Below are 20,797 nucleotides of genomic sequence, written 5' to 3' on the forward strand. Positions count from 1 at the left end.
CCCCCCCACCCCCATCCCCCATTTTCTCTGGCACACTCAGTCTCCCTCCCTCCCTCCTCATCCGTCTTTGAGCAGATCACCTTACTCATCTGCAGCTCTGTGCCCTTTGGCTCACCTTGCACCCCTGCAAAAACTCCTGTCTGTCATCGCACTTGGAGTTCTGTGATGTTGACCGAGGAGTCACTTTCTTTTGTTGTGTGTGGGTTTGGGTTTGGGAACTATAGCATCCATCTTGAAGGGGTGACGCATCCTGTTGCTGATGGTGTGGTAGATGGGACTTACCCAGCTGCTGGCACATGGTGACGGCTGCCAGGCCACGAGGAGGGGTGTCGGCACTGCAGAATGGATGGGACAGGCTGCGCTGCACATGGGCAGCACTCTCCAGCCAGGAAGGGGTTAATGTGTCTACCCCAGTGCAGCCCCGCCCTTTTGAACCCTCTAGGAAGCTGTCTTAGGAGGTCCCTGCCTGACAGATGTAGGGAAACACACTAAACAGTTACTCACTTGTTCCAAGTGCTTGCTGAGGCCCAGGCCCACCCTAAATGGCGTTATACGGATTATCTTGAGGGATCCTGGACAAACCTCCAGAAGCAGAGATTGGCAGGTGAAGAAACAAGACAGTTTAGGAGATTTACAGTTGCAGGAACTAAATCTAGCAGGGCTGGATTAACCACTCCGCACAGCACAGCCTTGACTCTGCCGGGCTCTTCAGCTTTGTCTCCCCCTCACTGTCCACCAATAGGGAAAGACCATAAGGGAGCACACCCCTGCAAAGGAGCACCAAAGGAGCACCAAAGGAGCACTACCCAGCTACGACAGAGTAGGTGACAGGTGTGTGAGGCATGACAGGAACCAAGAGAGGCGCAGTGGTGATGCTGGGGGCAGAAAGAGAGCAGAGGACATGCACCTGTAATTCAATGCAGGGATTAAAAGCAAAATTTAGGGGCTAAGGGAGATGGCTCAGCAGTTAGAGAACTTCCTTTTTTTTTGGTTTTTCGAGACAGGGTTTCTCTGTATAGCCCTGGCTGTCCTGGAACTCACTCTGTAGACCAGGCTGGCCTCGAACTCAGAAATCCACCTGCCTCTGCCTCCCAGAGTGCTGGGATTACAGGCGTGCACCACCATGCCCGGCTCATCTGGCCTCCTCAGGGACCTGTGCACATCTGTACAAACCCACATATGGGCACATGTATGCACACAGCTAAAAATAATACAAATAAATCTAACACCACCACCACCACCATCACCCCCCCTTCCCCCAAAAAACTCGAAAAACAGGTTCACTCACCTGTTTACTGGTTCATTTGCCCCAAATCACTTTAGAAATTGCAAGTTTCAACAATAGTCTAGCCTCCGTTAAAAATGCTAATAGAAATTTTGTTACCCAGTTAAAAAAAAAAAAGGCTATCTGGTGGTAGCACACACCTTTAATCCAAGTTCTCAGGAGGCAGAGGCAGGCAGATCTCTGAATTCAAGGCCAGCCTGGTCTACAGAGTGAGTTTCAGGACAGCCAGGGCTGTCACCTCCTCCATTCCTGGCAAAATAAATATTTTTTAAAAATTTAAAGCAGAAGAAGAAACTGGGTTGTGGAGCAGACCTGTAATCCCAACTACTCTGGAGACTGAGGCAGGAGCATGGTAAACTCAAAGGCAGCCTCTTGCTTTGTGGTGATTTCCTCCTACACTGAAACACTCAGTCCCATACGGAAGCTCCTTAAGACAGCGGGTAAACAACTCAAAATAAGTTCAGGAAGTCCCTGAAACAGACCAGATCCATTAGGACCCTCCCTCCCAGAGCAAACAATGAAGAAGACATGCAGGCCAGACCAGCTGTTTAGAAGACCCTGAGTCTTTGAGTCATATTTCTGCTCCTGTAAATAACCCCTCAGCCATATTCCTGTAAGTGACCTCAGTAAGCCGGGCAGTGGTGGTGCACATCTGTAATCCCAGCACTCTGGGAGGCAGAGGCAGAGGCAGGCAGATTTCTGAGTTTGAGGCCAGCCTGGTCTACAGAGTGAGTTCCAGGACAGCCAGGGCTACACAGAGAAACCCTGTCTCGAAAAAACCAAATCCAAAAAACCCAAAACCAAAAAAAAAAAAAAAAAAAAAAAAAAAAAAAAAAAAAAAAAGAAAAGAAAAGAAAAAGAAAGTGACCTCAGTAAAACTCACTGGTTCACCAACGTGGACTTGGGTGGTTCACATCCGTGAGTAGGTACACATGTGATACTTTCCCAGGAAAAGTCTTGTCACATAACACCCGGGCAACTTAGTGTGATCCTGTCTTTTAAAAAGTAAAACCCACTGGGCAGTGGTAGCGCACGCCTTTAATCCCGGCACTTGGGAGTCAGAGGCAGGCAGATTTCTGAGTTCAAGGCCAGCCTGGTCTACAGAGTGAGTTCCACGATAGCCAGGGCTACACAGAGAAACCCTGTCTCAAAAAACAAAACAAAACAAAAAACAAAACAAAACAAAAAAGCAAAACCCAGCTAGGTGTGGTACATGCCTTTAACCTCAGCAGTCAGGAGACAAGCAGGCAGAGTTCTGTGAGTTCAAGGCTGTCTTTGCCTAAAGAGCGTGTGTTCTATGCCAGCCAGGGCTACGTAGTAAGACCTTGTCTTAAGACGGATAGACAGACAAGGACTAGAGAAATGGTTGGGTGGGTAAAATAAGTCTGAGTTCAGATTTCCAGCATTCACAAAAAGCTGGGGACTGCAATCTTACTTTGGAAAAATAAGATGTCAAAAGATCAATCATGGTATGCACTCACTGATAAGTGGATATTAGCCTAGAAACTTTGAATACCCAGGACATAATCCACAAATTAAATGATGTCCAAAAAGAATGGAGGAGTGGCCCCTGGTTCTGGAAAGACTCAGTGCAAGGGTATAGGGGAATTCCAGAACAGGGAAGTGGGAAGGGGTGGATGGAGGAACAGGGGAAGGGAAGAGGGCTTATGGACTTGCAGGGAGTGGGGGCCCAGAAAAGGGGAAATCATTTGAAATGTAAATAAAAAAATATATCAAGAAAAAAAAAAAGAAAAAGAAGATGAAGGGCCTGGAGAGATGGATCAAGGGTAAAAGCATTTACTGCTCTTGTTCAGTACTGGAGTATGTTTCCCAGCACCCATACAGCATGCCTTCCTGTAACTTCAGATCTTGGAGGATCTGGCTGCTTTTGTCTCTCTGCACCTGTACTCACACACACACACACACACACACACCACACACACACGCACGCACATGCACACGCACATGCACACACACACACTTAAAAATGAACATTTTAAAAGTACATATATACATAAAAGCATACGTATAAAAAGAATATATGTATATGATGGAGAATGATGGGGGAAGAAACCTGATGTTGCCCTCTGATTTCCATATGCATGTACACACAGATGTGTGTGCACACAGATACATGTGCATACAGATGGACATATATATGTGCACATGCATGCACACAAACACACCCCAAAAAAGTAAAGAGAAAGCTTGAGATATTGCATAGTGGTAAAACACTTGCTCACTTGTGCAAGGCCCTGGGTTTAGCCCCAAGAAGCCCAGTGCATAAACAGCCAGCAAAACATGACAAAGGACAGTAGTAGGGCAATAATTATCAGGACCCAAGTACCTGGCTCTCTCTGGTGTGTTAGCATGGGGAACTCACATTACCAAGAGATCCCAAAGTCTAAGGTTTGACAGTAGAGACTTCTTGCCTAGTTGCTTTTTGACTTTGGCTGAATCTTGTACTCTATCTTTTTTGTTGTTGTTGTTGTTTGGTTGGTTTTTTTTTTCATTTTTTGTTTTTGTTTTTTTCAAGACAGGGTTTCTCTGTGTAGCCCTGGCTGTCCTGGAACTCACTTTGTAGCCCTGGCTGTCCTGGAACTCACTTTGTAGACCAGGCTGTCCTTGAACTCAGAAATCTACCTGCCTCTGCCTCTCAAGTGCTAGGATTAAAGGCATGCCCCACCACTGCCGCTGGGCTTTTTTCCTTTAATATATATGTAAGTACACTGTACACACCAGAAGAGGGCGTCACATCTCATTACAGATGGTTGTGAGCCACCATGTGGTTGTTGGGATTTGAACTCAAGACCTTTGGAAGAGCAGTCAGTGCTCTTAGCCGCTGAGCCATCTCTCCAGCCCTCTTGTACTCCATCTGAGCCCACTGATCATGGGAAGAATCAAACCAACTCCTCAGATTTGTGGTGGAGATTAAAAGGGATAAAAGCACCTGAAGGCCCTTGCACAGGGCCAGGCACATAGCAAACTGCTCGCTCAGCTGTTTCCTCTGATCCTTAACCTGTTGCTACATCTTCCGGTCGGAGTGTGTGTCACATGGATTTCCCATTGTAAAATGGAGAGACTGCTGTGGGAGAGCCTCTGCCTAACTTTGCACAGAGATAGAAATGTATCAGGCAGACAAACAAAAGGCCAGCCGTCGAAGTTCAGGGCTGCAGAGGTGGAGGCAGGAGGGGACCAGTGTTCAGAGCCCGCGTGGGCTGGAGAGGGAGTTATAAGGCTGGACTCCATGAAACCCTGTCTCAAAACAACAATAGCAACATAATACATAAATAGAGACAGGAGGCAGCCAGGACCACAGCCAAAACTCATACCCCGAGTCTGAGTGGTGGTTGTGGTAAATGTGCCCCTAGTACCATCGCTAGGGAAACAGATGAAGGAGGACCAGGGAGTTGAAGGCCAGCCTCAGCTATGGGAGACCCTGTTTCAAAAAGAGGAAAAAAAATCCAAAAGAGAAGATCGTGCCCTAGGACCTAAGGGGCCTTGGCATCCTGCCCGGAACCCCTCTCTTTCTTTCCTGGAAGTCTATTTAAGACAACTTCAAATGCATTGCATCTTCCTGTCAACTCTCTCACCCACTGGGGCCTCAGATACAAGCACCGCTGCCAGCCTGCCCGACGGAACCTGCCCTGCCGCCCTGCCCGACGCTGCTGGGAAGAGCCCGCATGGCCCCCTGGTGATGCCTCAGGTATTTGAGACCTGAGGCAGAGCAACCGTTGGGAGAGAGGGAAAGATCGGGGTGTTGAGGGGTCTGAGTCCCTGGATTGAGGGTTTTCGAGTCTGGGCGGCATTTGGAGCCACCTGGGAGGGAGGGTGGGGTGGAAGCATTTGCCTAGCCAAGTTGACCCCGTATTGTGTGGCCTCAGATGAGGATGCCAGAGCAGCGGGGAGCTGACTGGCATCCAGATGCACATCTTCTTGTCAGGCTAGCCAGGCAGCTCTTGGGGCATCTGCCAGTGTTTCCTCATGTTTCCCAGAAAAGCCACCTAGGTAAGCCTGGATGGTAGCAGCTTCTGGTTGGTATAGTCCTGTTCTTCACAAGAAGAGCAGGCTTCTCAATTCTCATCAGCCTTGAGGAATCCAGAATGTTCCCTCAGAGCCCTCATGGGGGCTTTCCTCTTCGTTAAATATCCTTTCTGCACTTTCTTTTTTCTTTTTCTTTCTTTCTTTTCTTTTCTTTTTTTTTTTTTTTTTTTTTTTTTTTTTGGTTTTTTTGGATTTGGTTTTTTCGAGACAGGGTTTCTCTGTGTAGCCCTGGCTGTCCTGGAACTCACTCTGTAGACCAGGCTGGCCTCGAACTCAGAAATCCGCCTGCCTCTGCCTCCCAAGTGCTGGGATTACAGGCATGAGCCACAAACGCCCGGCCTTTCTGCACTTTCTTGGAAAGAGTTATTGGCTTCTGCATGTCAGGACCAAGACAGTTGTCAGCCAGATGGTGGTGGTACTAATGGGAAGCAGAGGCAGGTGGATCGCTGAGTTCAAGGCCAACCTGGTCTACAGAGCAAGTTTCAGGACAGCCAGATACTCAGAGAAACCTTGTCTTGGAAAAAAAATAGCACAAACCAATCAAACAAACAAAAAGACACACGTTAGCTAGGACGTACCCATTTTTTTTTTTTAACCTTTTGGAGTCCCCTGCTTCTTCCTGAGTGCCCGAATTACAGTGTTCCCCACCATGCCCAGTTTATGTATTGCTGGAGATCAAACTCACGGCCCCATGCATGCTAGACACCCACGCTGCCAACCAATTGATGTCTCTAGTCCCTGTCCTCCATTTCTCAAATGGAGAAACTGAGGCCAGGAAGAAAGTGACTTGCTTACCGGCGGAGCCTCCTCAGCTCATCCAACTGACCCATCTCCCCTTCAGGCAGTGGGAAGGTGGAGGGAAAGCCAGCTGCCTAGTTGGGTTGCTGCTACGAGATGAAAGCCCTGGATGGTTTAGAAGGCTCCCTGTACCACACTCTGGGCTCCCAGCTCCATCAAGAAGTTCAGGTAGGGTGGGGCCTAACCTTCTCTCAGAGAATGTCTGCCGACTCATAGGAGGGCGGAGTGCATGACTGGGTTAGGCCTCAGACAGTACATGCTTTAGGCGGCTCAGATTGTCTTATGGACAAGGAAAGGGAAAGGCCACACAGAAACCTCTCTAGATGTGCATGGACTGGAACTTTAGTGGAAGGGGGCTCAGCACCATCCTGCGGAGTTTGCAGTCCAGGATGAGGATTTTCCCCTACGTTTACCTTGGTTCCATTCAGGATAACCAAGAGATGCAAACCAGGGTCATCAGGAGTGGGGGGTTAGAGGGAGAACAGGACAAGTTATATGGGGGAGAGGAGACAGTCAATGAACGAAGCCCTTGGAGAAACCTTCGGAGGAGGGAAGGAGAGCCATTTGAATGAAAGGTGTAGTGGGTGTGTGTCCACGGCTTACCTTCTTCCCCTTAGAGTTTATCCAAGAGACTCCCAATTCCAGGTCCCCAAGTCCCTTTCTCTGCTTCCCAGGTCCGCTCAGCCAATACTTCCCAGCCACTTCCAGACACAGTGGATGCTCATGACTTACCCTGGAGCGAGAGGATGTGCCCCTTACCCCTGGCACCAGCTAAGTCTTCCTGGCTGCCCTGTCCCGAAGGCCCGGGCCTATACCGGTGTGCCCTGCAGAAGACACCCCTAGGCAGAGCCCCACAGGATCTCAGAGAGGACGACGCCTCAAACATTAGTGAGTCTGGGGCCTTGGGGCTGGATCTGAGAGCTCTGCTGGTGGGTTGAAGGGGACACAGGTTTGGGGATGCAGAGGGGACTGGGACTCTGTCACTGATGAGGATAGAGCCCCAGGCACACTTTGCGGCCTGTGTACCTGGAGTGCAGGGGGAAGTCAGAGGACATCTTGCAGGGGTGAGTTCTCTCCTTCTATCAGGTAGATTCTGGAGCTTTGGGCTTGGCAAGCACCTTTCCTTGCTGAGCCATCTTGGGGTCTCTATCATTTTTTATTTTAATTTTTTTCTTTTATTGAGACAGGATCCCATGTAGTCCAGGCTGGCCTCATATTTACTATGTATGTGGTCAAGGATGGAAGTGAACTCCTTCCTGATTCTTCTGCCTCTACCTCCCAAGTTCTGTGACAACAGGCATGCACCACACTGCCCAGCAAAGAACTGAACATTTTACTAAATGTACTTTAAGTTTAGTCATGTGTTCTGCAGCTGCCCCGTGGGACCCCTAGGCAGCCCCCTCTTGACCTATGACATCCAAATTCATATTTTTAATCTGGGGCCTCTCCCTTAAACTCCAGGTTGCCTTTCTATACACTCAACCTCTCCCTGAGCTCTAGTGGGCTGCTCATAGGATTTTTCTCTCCCTGAATTTGCCAGTCATTCCCTGCACACTGGCAGGTTTTTTTTTTATTATAGGCTCAGTGGGGAAACTGAGTCCCAGAGGAATGTGCCGCATCTAAGTTGACCCATCATCTTGTGGGCTCTTCCCCAGCTCTGAGCTCCTCTTGGGCATCAGACAGTGCAGGGCCTGATGATCTTCCCTTTCTGGTTTAGGACACCAGCCACCAAGCCTCTACAAAGCCTCTACCGACAGCGAGAAACTCACAACCAAGGACCCGCCAAACAGAGAGGAGATGGGAAACCGGCCAGAAACAGGAGGCATCTACTCACTCCTCCCTCCTCTTCCTAGCTCCTTCCAAGATGCCAGGCTGGATGGAAAGAGCCTTAGTCCCTTGACCTTCTGGCCCTGGCTTCCTCCCACTCTCATCTCCAAGGAACCCCCTACCTACATCTACCCCATCGTTCCTGGGTACCCACTTCTGCCTCTCTCTTACCTATTGACTTATGGGGCCCTACCCTCTGCCCAATGCCCGTACCTCTTCATGCTGCCCCCAGAGTCCACATACCCCACAGTGGCTGGGCCCAGCTTGCTTAGGACAGCCAATGGGCCTGGACCCTGTGTCCCCCAAGAGAAGACCCTGCTTCTCTACACAGGAGCTTTTCAGAGTGCTGGCCACACCCTGCACTCCCAGGTTGGGAGTCGGAGCTCTGGAGATGCCTGGACCCCAGGACAAGCTGGTGTGGCAGCTCCGGCAAGGCGGGCTGTGCCAGGCTCCCGGGCAGGTGCCATAGCCCTGCCCTACCCTCTGAAGAAAGAGAATGGGAAAATCTTATACGAGTGTAACGTGTGTGGCAAGAACTTTGGGCAACTCTCCAACCTCAAGGTATCGGCTCCCCGGGGCCTGCTGCCCCCGTCAGTCTCACAGGATGAGCTGGGCACCACCTGGGCTTGGCAGAGCACACTTTTGGTCCTAACATTCAGGAGACTGAGGCAGGAGGGTATCAGTGCAAATCCAAGGACAGCCTTGGCAATATAGTGAGACTCCATCTAAAAATAAAAGCGGGCGTGGTGGTGCACACCTTTAATCCCAGCACTTGGGTGGCAGAGGCAGGCACAGCATCTCAGTAGGTTTGAGGCCAGTTTGGTCTCCATAGCAACTTCCAGGACAACGAGGGCTACCTAGTGGGAGCCCATGTCAAAAAAAAAAAAAATAATAAAGGGAAAAGGTGCATATCAAAGTCTCCTCCGTCCTGAAAGACTGTCTTTGACATCACCTTATGTAAGTTAAAAATGGGGAAACTGAGGCCCATAGTAGACAGGAATTTCCAGGGTAGCCACAATTTATTATTAGTGGGCTCAAGCTTGGATTTCAGTTTCTTGGCATCAACTACTAAGCTCTTTCCTAGACAGCTTCCTCTCTGGGTTCCTAGCTAGGCCTCTTTATTGCTTTTGGAAGTTAAAAAGAGAAGGGGAATGGGTAGGCTTTGGTAAATCGAGACCACAGGCTTACCAGCAGCCTTTGTCAAGTGGAGTCCCACAAATAAGGCCAGGGGTTATAGGTGTCGTCTGTATAGGCATCATCCGGCCTGGGCTGCCCGTGGGTCCCTGGCTGTTAGCAAGGACCACAAACTATGCACACGTTACAGTTACTGAAGAAACAGAGTTATCTAACCTACAGATTCCCGGCCAGCCTCCAGCCTCAGACTTAATGACTCATCAGGGCTAGGGGACAGCCCCTAGAATCTGCATTTTTAGCATGTTCCTAAGGTCATACCAATGCTGCTGGTCTGTGAATTGTACTTGAAGCAGCCATTCTAGGGGATACCTAGGGTGCTCCTTATCTAGCTTCCTGAATCTCTGCTACAGGGTAGGTCTGGGTCCTGAGAGTATCTGGGTACTAACTTCTGAGGGAGGTGGTAGAGAGGCCTGGGTAGCAGCAAAGGATCCTGCAGAGGATGTGGGTGGGGATTTGGAGTGGACTCTAGGCTGTTAGATGTTCTACGCAGTTGGCAAAATTTCTTCCAGGTCCACCTACGCGTACACAGTGGGGAGCGCCCGTTCCAGTGTGCCCTGTGTCACAAGCGCTTCACCCAGCTGGCCCACCTGCAAAAGCACCACCTGGTGCACACCGGGGAGCGGCCCCACCAGTGCCAGGTGACACCTTTCTCCCCTTCACGCGTGCACTTGCAGCTTGGGGAGGAATCCGAAGTCCCTGGAGGGGTGGCACCTGTAACCTAACCCCTAAGAATCATAAAGATGTGGAGGAGGGTGTGGAGGGTGAGAAGGTGGGTAGTGGAGAGAACTGGTGTGCACGTGTGTGAGTGTGAGTGTGTGTGTGTGTGTGTGTGTGTGTGTGTGTGAGAGAGAGAGAGAGAGAGAGAGAGAGAGAGAGAGAGAGAGAGAGAGACAGGAATAAGTGATGTTGGAGAAGAAAACACAGCCTCATGTCTATACATGGAGAATGATGAAGTTGCAGACAGGTCCCGGAGGGAGCACATATGTCCTTTCCTCCCTCCCTGGGTTGTTGAAGGAGTCATAGCTTAAGCTAAGACTCCAAGTAGGGCAACAGTCGGATCCTGAGTTCCTTCTTTGAGTCTGCCCTCATCCTTTGGGAGGGCAGAGGCAGGGAGTCTCCCTTTTGACGGGGGCAGAAGTAAGAACGGTGTGGCGGTTCTGAGTCTAAGATACAAAGTCAGACCACAGTTCAATTCCTAGCTCCTCCTCCCAACTCGTGTGGCCTTTGGCTAGTGGCTCCTTTCCTTTGAGCCTCTGCTCACTTAGTGGTTTCTTGGGAAGACCCACACAAGGTCCGTGCCTGGCTTGCCCGCCCCCCAGTAAGTGCTGTCTGCGCCCCCTGATGCTGCAGCCCCTTGCGTTAGTGCTCTATGTGATTCCCTTAGTTGGTCTTTTCTAACTGATGAGGACAAAAATCAGTGGCCATCCATGGCTGGCAGAGAAAGAAAGACACTCTGAGGCAAGTCACTCATACAGGGTCACACAGAAATGAAAGAAGAAAGCTAAGCCCCGCCCACAGGCTCTACCCAGGAGGAAGAGCTTCCGGTCAGCATGGACAGGGAGATGGGTTAGGGGAGGTGTTTCCAAGACGGGTAGGGGTGGGGAGAGTGTCCCCAAGTCAGCTGGAGGGCAGGGATGACGGAGTACCCGTTTCTACCAGGCGTGCCACAAGCGCTTCAGTAGCTCCAGCAATCTCAAGACCCACCTTCGCCTGCACTCAGGGGCCAGGCCCTTCCAGTGCAGTCTCTGTCCAGGTCGCCTCACACCGAATATCTACCCTAAGCGGCACCACAGACTGCAGGCTCCTCAGCTCCGGGGCCTGGCCCACGCCCACCTGCCCGTCGCCTCTCTCACCTGCCTTACCCAGTGGCACCAAGGAGCACTAGATCTTGTGGACGAGGAGAAGATGGACAAGGCGTCCTCAGAATCCAAGGCGAAGCAGGGGCAGCCAGCTTGAGCGGTGGTGCCGGGATTTGTGTGGGGGCAGAGTGTTGGCAATGAAAAGATGGTCTCGGTGCTGAGTCAAGACCTCCTGAGTGTCTCCAGGGGAGGTCCTACCACATCCCACCTGTCACCTGGAAACTGCAGGGCACACAGCCCATGTCCAGGCGGGTCCATGCAGCCATGTGCCTCAGGCTGGGTTTGGGCTCCGCTCTCTTGTTTGTGACTTATCTGGAACTGAGTTCTCCATCTCAACCAGTGGACAGTGCTACTTCTCAGGACCAGATGTAGGCAGAGTGTGCTCGGCAGGAGGAGGGACAGCAGGGGCAGGAGGACCTCGGCCGTGAGATTATCATCAGACACTTTAGTTGCCCGGTCTGATGGACTGGGCATCTTTAAGTAACTGGAGAATGAAGCAGGAATGGATTTGTACGTTGGCCAGTCACAGGATATGTTGCATTACTTCCGGGGCACGTTCCCCAGCACCTCCCACTGGTCTGTGGGTTCCTGCCTACCGCTTTCTAATTGCAGTTCCTTCTTCAGCCAAAGGAGAGGTCAGCTGGTATTACCTCCCATGATCCGGTGGGATGCAACTCTCTCCCGGGATGGGGGTGAAAAAAAGAGACATAAGCTATTCCCTGTCCGGCTAGATGGCTCAGCGGTTAAGAGCACTGACTGTGGTTAACTGCTCAGAAGTTAAGAGTTCAATTCCCAGCAACCACACGGTGGCTCACAACCATCTGTAACGGGATCTGATGCCCTCTTCTGGTGCGTCTGAAGAGAGCGACAGTGTACTCACATACATAAAATAAATAGGTCTTTAAAAAAAGATATTCCTGCCCTCTCATGACCCAGAATCATGATGTCCCCTGTGTATCAGGACCAGAGGGCAAGGGGCGTCCAGCCAATCAGATCTACAGAAAGGGAAAAACCGGCAAAAGAGTGGGGCGATTGAATCATACCAATGGCCTCCCTCCCGGGATCCCCTCAGATATGCGAAGTGTTCCTATCCCTGACCCGTGAGCCAGGCAGGAACGTCATCAACTGCCTGCTACGATTAGATTAGAGGCGCAATAAAAGAAGGCTACAACGAATGACTCATTTCTAGCCACTGTGAGGTTCTGTGGCAGGGGGTGCCAGTCGCACCCCTGTTGGCTTCGCATGGCTTCCTTATATGGAGTGACAATCCCACTCCACGTGACAGGTGGCTCCAAGAGAGAGAACCCGCCTAGGGAGCCCAGACAACGGCGAGGTGGGCTTTGGCCCTGCCAGCAACGAAGGACACACCTTCTATCACACCTTTGGGGTGCGGGGATGCCAGCCCCCTCGGGCTAAGCCCCGCCCAGTTGGCCCAGTTGGCGGGACTCTGCCTGCTTCCTGCCGGCTCTCTGCTCCAGGGGTCTAGCAACTCCCGGGGCTCCCTAGGCTCCGTCCAGCTTCCTAGTCCCGGGGTGGGGGTGGGGGGTCCCAGACTCCTTTCGTCTTTGCAAACTTTTGTGAACAGGTCCAACTCCCCGAGTACTCACGCAAATCCATCACGGACCGAGCAGAGAGCAGGAGCTCGGGAGGGGGAGGTCTGTGTGGGACTTGGGAGGAGTGCTCCGGGTTGAGACCTGGGGTGGTCACGGCCCCCTAAGGGTGCACTCGCAGCCCCAGGGCACGGACAGCATCTGGATCAGGTCCCCACCCGCGGCCCGGGCTACCAAGGTCGCTGTTTGCTCAGAGGGCCGGGCCGGAGGAGGCGCTTCTCTAGCCTGGACGGTGGATGGATCCGGGTGGCACCCTCAGCCAAGTGCCCCGCCGCCGGTCCAAAGCCGCAGACCTGAAGACCTGGATCTCGCCATGAGAGAGCAGCGTAGGGGCTTCCGAGCTCGCCTGGCCCAGGTCTTGACTGGACTAGTGGGCCGAAGGGAGAGGAAAGGGAAGATCTCAAAGGAGGCCAGACTCCAGGATAGGTGAGGGGAGATGGAAAAAGGCAGTGTGGAGCAGCCCAGGCCTAGGGGTATGCGGCTGTTACTCATGCGTGTATAAAAATGTAATGAGAGTTCTAATCAGCATGCATGAGTAGTGACCACGTGCCACGATTTGGATCTGTGGACTGTGGAATTTCTCTGTGTGTGTGTGAGTGTGTGTGTGTGTGCATGTTAGAAGATAAGGTAGTGGGGTATGGATGTGGAGCAGACTGGCCTCGAACTTGTGCCTGTCCTCTTGCCCAGTCTCCCAAGTGCTGGGATTGCAAATACGCTCTGCTACTTTGGATTGTCGGTGTTTTTTGTTTTTGTTTTGTAACTTAAAGCGACGTTGACAGCTTCCTGTCAGGCAAGCTGCCGACCAAAGATTTTCCACCCAGCAGTCCCTCCTCTTGCTGCTGGCTGTGGCCGTGGACTTTGGCTCTCCCGTCACAGGCCAATGTTTCTCTGGCCTCTGAGGTCCTTTGTTGTGAGTCTGACAGGTTCTGGAACTGTCTCTGCTCTCAGTGGCCATGCACGGGTTTCCCCCTGTCACCCCGGAACCTGGCGATAACTCTAGACTGTACCCACAATAAACCTTTATACACCATTTGCTTTCCCTGGATGATCTGAAGCAATCCTCTTGGCAGCCTTAGAAGACATATATCCCGTGTGACTCAGATCCGGAAGTAAAGGTTCAGAGACGTGAAGTCACCTACCTAAAGTCGCACAGTTGGGAAGTGATGAGATTGAGATACACCCCTTAGCTGGCTGACTTCTGAACGCACTTCTCCAAAAGTCCTGTCGCCATGGAGATGCGAGAGAACAGAAGCCAGTGATGGTTGGCTACCACCCATGGCTACCTGCTGGCTGAGTAACCTGGGAAAATTCCTTCCTCTCTTTGCCCTTCATGCTATCTCAGATGGAGAACAGCCCTGCCCTGTGGACGGCTGAACCCCATGGCTTCGAGGGGATAGTGAAAATCCAGGGGGCCCCCACAGTTTGTAGGCCCTGCCTGAGCGGAGTGTGGGGGTGTGCTGTTGGTACCAGGTGTTGGGTGTTTGTATGTCTATGCAGTTACTGGGCAATTTGTTCTGATCTTATCGTGACACAGCTGTCTTCAGGCCTGCTGGCCCAGGAGGGAAGAGGGCGTGGCGGGGGCAGCAGGGAGGGGATGGGAATGCTCTCTCACACCGAAGAGGGAAGGGCCCAGCCACCCTGTGCCTGGAAGCCTGAGTGCCCTGGGGTGCCCACACCCTGCTAGAGCTCAGCCCACTCCCACCTGGAAGACACACCCTCTCCCTTACCCTGTCTGGCAGAAACCTGCCCTATAGGCCTGATAGGCTCTCCCCACACCACTGCACACTCAGAGAGGAGGCTGGCTTGGGGTGCAGGTGAGTCAGGAGAGAGGAGGGCCGGAGAGGGACTGCAGAGCTGGCATGATGATACATGCAGGCCGCGGATACAGTTGGGCCCCATTCTCACCAGCCGTGGGAATAGGACCCTGAACGGAGGCACAGGCCTCTGATCTTGGCTGATCCCACTCAGGGGAGGGGCATCAGGTTGGGCAACACACTTCTAAATTTTTCTCCAGTTAGTACAATGTCCAGTCAAGCTTTGGAGCAGGACAGTTCTTCCGACCTTCTGCCTAAGGCTCACCAGCTGTGTGACACTGTGCAAGTGACTTTGACTCTCTGTGCCTCTGTTTTTCTTATCTGAAGAACACAGATGCTGACATTTTTCTGAGGCCTAAAAATGATCAGAGAGGTAGGGACCCTAGGGTTAAGCCTGGCACCCAGACGGCTTTGGTAAACAGGAAATATTAAAGTTATCAGGGGACTGTGTTCTTGTTGTGTGCGAGGGAGTGTGTGTGTGTGAGTGTATGTGTATGTGTGTGTGTTTATATGTATGTGTGTGCACGTGCTTGTATGTGAGTGTGCATATGTGTGTGTATATGTGTGTATGTATGTGTGTGTGTGTTTTTGTATGTGTGTATGCACATGCATGTGTGTGTGAGTGTGCATGTGTATGTATGTGTGTGTGTGTGTGTGTTAGAGAACTGGTGAAGGAAGCAGAAGATGCTGCTTCAGTCCTTCTCTAAGGGTTTGAGTGGGGCTCATTCTGCTGGGCTGTGGGCTGTGGGCCTGGATTAGGTGGACAGGGGCTGCTAATCTCACTCTGTGTGTTGGGAAGGTGTTGGGACAGCAGAATTTTCCTTATTCTTTTTTCCCTGTGCTTCCTTCTTAGGCCCTGGGGTGGCCAGAGCTGCCCTGACCTTGCTCAGGGGGGTCAGGGCAGCACCAACGATGTCAGCCTCAAGATAGGATAAACCTGAAATGCAGGGGCTGGGGGAAGGAGCTCTGGAGGGCCGGGCAGGATGAGGGACCCAGACTTGTGGGCTTTCCCTGTTCTTGATGCCTTGTGTGGCCCTGGAGATCTCTCCAGCTCCTCTGCTGAAGGGGCCAAGTAGTACCTCTGTCAGAGCTGTGGGGGGAATTCAATAATGGCTGCAGAAAGGCCAACATGATCTCAGGGTGTCAAATGTGTGTGCATTCCATGCTGGAGAGATGGCTCCACGTTTAGGAGCATTTGCAGATCTTTTTGAGGCCAAGGTTCTGTTCCCAGCACCCCATATCTGGTGATTCACAACTGCCTGTGACTTTACCTTCAAAGAATCCAGTACCACCTGGACTCTGTGGGCACCTGTACACGCCTGCCTGCAGCCAGATTCATGTACACATAATATAACTAAAAATTAATATCCAATGAATTAAAAGATGAAATGTTTAAAAGAATAAATAGAGCCGGGCGGTGGTGGCACATGCCTGTAATCCCAGCACTCTGGGAGGCAGAGGCAGGCAGATTTCTGAGTTCAAGGCCAGCCTCGTCTACAGAGTGAGTTCCTGGACAGCCAGGGCTACACAGAGAAACCCTGTCTCAACCTGTCTCAAAACAAAACAAAACAAAAAAACAGATACCTCCCTCCTGAGGTCATCAAGCAGCCAAGTCCTCCCCGTTTGCTCCTCTTTGTATAAGTGGTATAAGTAGGTACTCCTGGGCCTGGATACTCTGCACCGATTATCTCTGTGCAGCATGTCAGGAATCAAGTGCTGCTCTGATCATGATTAATTTACATACCTAATTTGCATACCAGTTTACATAACTGAGGTGTGAACTGTCCACCCCTGTTAGAGTGCTGAGGAGCAGGGATTCCAACCCAGATAGCCTCCTTGAGGGCCTGGTGATCCTGTCTCTTGACTCTCTCAGGCAGTCTAGCGCCTGAGGAACTTGAGGCCATAAATGAGTTATTTAAAGATGACGGAATCCCACCGGGCATAGTGGCGCACACCTTTGATCCCATCACTGAGGATAAAGAGGCAGGTGTATCCCTGGAGTCCAGCCTGGTCTACAGAATGAAGACAGCCAGATCTACAGAGTGATACCCTTCTTAAAAAACACAAACACAGAAACACAACAGAAAAGAATGATGGGTTCAAAGGCCCCTGCTAGATGGCACCTTGTCCCTAGATAAGGTAATGTGGGCTGGAGAGATGGCTCAGCTGTTAAAGGCACGGACTGCTCTTCCAGAGGTCCTGAGTTCAATTCCCAGCAACCACTTGGTGGCTCACAACCATCTGTAATGGGATCTGATGCTCTCTTCTGGTGTGTCTGAAGACAGAAACAGTGTACTCAGATACATAAAATATATAAATCTTTTTTTTTTTAAAAAAAAGGTAATGTGAGGCCAGTATCTGGGATCCTTATCTTCCCAATATTCCCACAACTGGCTGGATCCCAGAGAGGACAGCAGACAGGTCAGGAATTGTCCCCCTCCTCTGTACAGCTTTTTCTTGCTTCTCTCCTGCCCCGTGTTTACCTCAATGCCCCTATGTATCCTCCCAACTGTACTGTGGGAACTTGGGGCTGGGAGGGCTGAAGGGAGGAGTCCGCAGGCCTTTTGATGACTGGGAACAGGCAGAGGCTATGGGCAGTTGGGCCAGATTTGCCCACACATTCCCTAATCCCTAGATTAGGGCCAGAGGCTGGGGACTCAGAAAGCAGCAACATGGTTGTAAGGTAGCTTCAGGAAGAGCAGGTGGCTCGGCGCCACCCCTGTGCATAGGGCAGCAGTGTGGTACCTGACAGCTAGCAGTCCTCCCCTCCCTGCCGTGTGACTCTGTCAGGAGAGGCTGGGCCAGGGTCCCGTCCCATTGTCTTGCTCTGAGAGGTCCTACTCAGTTTCCTGTGGGTCAGGGAGGACAGCCAAAGATAGCCAGGGTTTGGATTCCAGAGGGGAGATGCCACAGCATGTCCTTGTCCCTTTGTCCCTGTTTCTGCTTTCTACCAGGTCCAAACCCAAAGCCATTCAGAATGGGACCTTCGGGTCAGGAGCCATGGTGGTTTATGGAGTCACAAGCGACTCCACATCTCAGGAAGACAAAGTGAACCCCTGGGGAGGCTACAGAGGCCAGCTGTGGGCAGTGCGTGTGACCTGGCCAGCTATGGCTTGCTAGAGCATGAGTGCCCGCCAACAGCAGGCTCTGCTGACGCCATTGGTGGTCCCCGCCATCCCTCCGGCCCAGAGCCTGCTTCTTCTTCTTTGAAACAGGGATGGCCAGGCAGCCCCTGCCAGCGCCCCCAACACAGCGCCTCAGAGGTTCTCCTGAAGCCAGAGCTACCTGGCAACCTGGAAGACTCACGCCTACTGCCCCACCCGGAGTCCTTCCTCACAGCGACAAGGGCAAAGGGCAAGCCTGACACCCCGGGGCCAGCTCAGCCAGAGCCAGAGCCCCTTCACACTCATCTGTGTGTCAGAAGGACCCGCTACCATATCACTGTCACCCTGCAAGGGTGCGGGCGGGCGCCTGCGGAAGAAGGTAAGGAACCGGCCCGACCAGCTCCCCACCCCTGTGGCCCAGAGGAATCCAAGGGCTGGCAGGAGCCTCCCCAGGAACTCCGCCCCATCACTGGGTATCCAATCAACCCGCCTGGGGAGTCTCCGCTGAGAGTCCCACAGCATCAGGGAAGCAAGGCCCAGCAGGAGCTCCGAGTGGGCCGGGAACCTGGATCCCCACACAGCCGGTAAGTAAAGGCTGCTGCCCGGGGGCCGTGATGGTAGGCGGCGAGGCTGATGTGGCAGCTCCTACGTGGGTCGCTCTGCCTTCTTGCTCGACTCCTCAAGCTTCAGGCTATCAATCATTTGGCGCCTTGGGTACCAGTAGACTCTGTCCACTCCCTGGTTCTATGTCTCTCTCTCTCTCTCTCTCTCTCTCTCTCTCTCTCTCTCTCTCTCTCTGTGTGTGTGTGTGTGTGTGTGTGTCTGTCTGTCTGTCTCTCTCCCCACCCCCTAGGCTGAATGCCCCCTCTGTCTTCCTCCCCTGCCCACCATTAGGAAGGGAAATCCCATCATGGAGAGGCTGGGCTAGTCAGGGTAACCTTCGTTCCTTTCTTCCTCTCAGTTACTCTTGTTCATTCCCGGTTCTTTGCAAGAGGCTGCGGACCCAGCCTGGGACTAGGCACCTAGCCAAGGTGCTGGGTGCCCTGGCCCAGGTTACTTCAGTTCTCTGAGTCTTGCTTTGCTGAATGGGTATGGTAGTCAAAGATGAGGAAGAAGGAGGTGGCTACGGGAACGTGCTTTGAACTCCATTGAGCTGGGCTGGCAAAATAGCAGGGATGCTTATTAATTACACGCCATTGGCGAGGGTAATTATCCCACCTGGCTCTGCTGGTCGCCGCAAAAAAGAGGCCCGAGACTCCCAAGCTCAGGTTTTTATTTGTGTTGAAATGAGTCTCCTAAATCATCCCGGCAGGCTTGGAGTGGGGAGGTATGGAGTCTTCAAAACTCATTGAAGAGGAATGAAGATGGGACCTCGGTAGGCAAGTCCCAGGCCACCAGAGGGGCCTCTGAGAAGCTCCTGCTGATGTCAGAGGCGCCAACCATCTGTGGTTTGTTTTTTAAGGGCAAGTGTAATCTTATTTAATCCACAGACTAGGAGCTAACCTTTCCACTACCCCCAGCTAGTTAGAGCAGGGGACTGAGGCTCAGCAAGGATAAGGCCCTTGCTCAAAGCAAACCGGACAGTCAGAATTCGAACCCAGGTCTGTCTACGCCCTAGCCACACCCACCCACACCCACCACATACCTTGCAAAGAGGTCTCTTTGGCCCTGTCCAGAGCCCAGGGTGGCTTGTGGTTGCTGTGTGGGACATACTGTGGATCTGAAAACACCCTTCACAGAAGCCAGAGCATGGAGATCCAGGTTCCCTGGGTAGTTGTTGGTGTGCCTGGTTCTGTCCCTAGGGAGGAGGACATGGGTGATCAAACTAGCCCTGAGAGTTGCCAGGGGACCCTCGTATGGGGAGACAGCCTGTAAAAGGATGAATGGGTAGGAAGTCAGCTGGTTTTAGAAACAGATGGGACCAGGCAGGAGGTTGAGGTGAGAGACATGGGGCTCTGGTTGATTGGGGTCTAGGTAAATAAAGCCTGAGCTGGGATCTAGGAGGCACGTAGAGAGGAAGGAAGTTGACTCCCAGGGACACTGTCCTCTGTACCCACTGTCTGCTGGAGGGTTCTTTAAGCAGGCTTGACTACTGTGGGGAAAGGGCAGAGTACAGCGTGTGGGAAGGTGTGAGCTCTGTGTGTACCAAGTGCAGGTCCCTGTTCAAGGGCAGAGGGGTTGGACAGGAGAAAGAGCTTGTTTGTTGGCTGTGAGCTGAATGGGAGTGTGTGGGAGATACGTGCACATGTGTGTGATGGCGCCTCTGTGTTCTGTGGTGGAGCATGTGGCTTGCATGCCTACCGTGCCTCTGTGTCTGTCTCTGGCTGTGCGACCATGTGTGTGTTGCTGTGCATTCCTGACTGCGTTTGTCTAGGTGGGTGTCTCTGTGTTTTTGTGCTGTGTGACGTGGCGGGTCTCAGACCCTGTGAATGCCTGTCTGATGCCGCATGTGTTTGGCAGCATGTGGGCCTGTGGACTGGTTTGGCCTAGTTTGGGGGTGACTCACAGGTAAGCGGGGAGAATCTCAGGGCTTGTTGGGTTAGCTGAGATTTTTTTCCCACACTCTCCCCCCTTCCCCCACACACACCCCTCAGCCTCTCCCTTCCCTTACCCACACACCTTGCTTAGAGGTCACAGGTCACCTTGCTAGCAAATCCACTTGTGGACTTGGAGAATAGAGGGCTCTTGGAACAGGTACTTCTGTTTGCAGGGGTGGTAGCTAGGTTACTGGGGTGTGTCTGCAGACAAAGACAAAAATGGGGAGCTATAGGCATGCACATTCCAACACACGTGGAAAACATTCTAGCCGTCCTGACTGTCTAGGGATGGGACAAGTGAACTGTCAGGAGGTGACCTCCCTGTCCCTAGAAGTATGCAGGCAGAAGCTATGACCACATGCCTAAGGCATGAATGATCATTGGGGGTGTTGTCTCCGGCTTGGGCTGGGCTGAGGAAGGCATGGAGCTGATTGCTGGGAAGTCGTTGATAGACCGTGAGCCGACTGCCTTCCTTCAGTTTCTCCGAGCTGTTTCCCTGGTGGCTTTGCTGAAGCCCACGGGACCTTCCAAACATCTGATCCTTTAGCTGCGGACTCCTGGGATATCAGCTTCCTAAGAAAGCTAGCCTTGGGTGAGTCTGGCCAGGACTTGGCACTTTGCCCCAAATAATTAGCACTGAATGAATGAATGAGTGACCAAATCTGTTACAGCTCAAGCTTTGTCGCTTGCTGTCAGTGACGAGCGATCTGGGGAAAATGAAGATA

At 52.1% G+C, this 20,797-nt stretch overlaps 1 protein-coding gene across 2 annotated transcripts; it reads left to right on the top strand.

Moving 5' to 3' along the window:
• The first annotated feature begins 4,586 nt into the window (after positions 1-4,586).
• Positions 4,587-11,988, top strand: Znf683 (zinc finger protein 683). 2 transcript variants are annotated; one of them, XM_052177673.1, is made up of 6 exons: positions 4,897-4,991; positions 6,171-6,295; positions 6,802-7,015; positions 7,845-8,515; positions 9,658-9,786; positions 10,808-11,988. In XM_052177673.1, the coding sequence occupies exons 2-6, from the start codon at positions 6,224-6,226 to the stop codon at positions 11,102-11,104; spliced, it is 1,383 nt and encodes a 460-aa protein (XP_052033633.1). In that variant the 5' UTR covers positions 4,897-4,991; positions 6,171-6,223; the 3' UTR covers positions 11,105-11,988. The 2 variants fall into 2 exon arrangements, with proteins under 2 accessions (XP_052033631.1, XP_052033633.1); XM_052177671.1 differs by lacking the exon at positions 6,171-6,295 and having other exon boundaries at positions 4,587-4,991.
• Positions 11,989-20,797: the final 8,809 nt, after the last annotated feature.

The sequence above is a fragment of the Apodemus sylvaticus genome, chromosome 3 (assembly GCF_947179515.1).
Source record: "Apodemus sylvaticus chromosome 3, mApoSyl1.1, whole genome shotgun sequence".
Lineage (NCBI taxonomy): Eukaryota > Metazoa > Chordata > Mammalia > Rodentia > Muridae > Apodemus > Apodemus sylvaticus.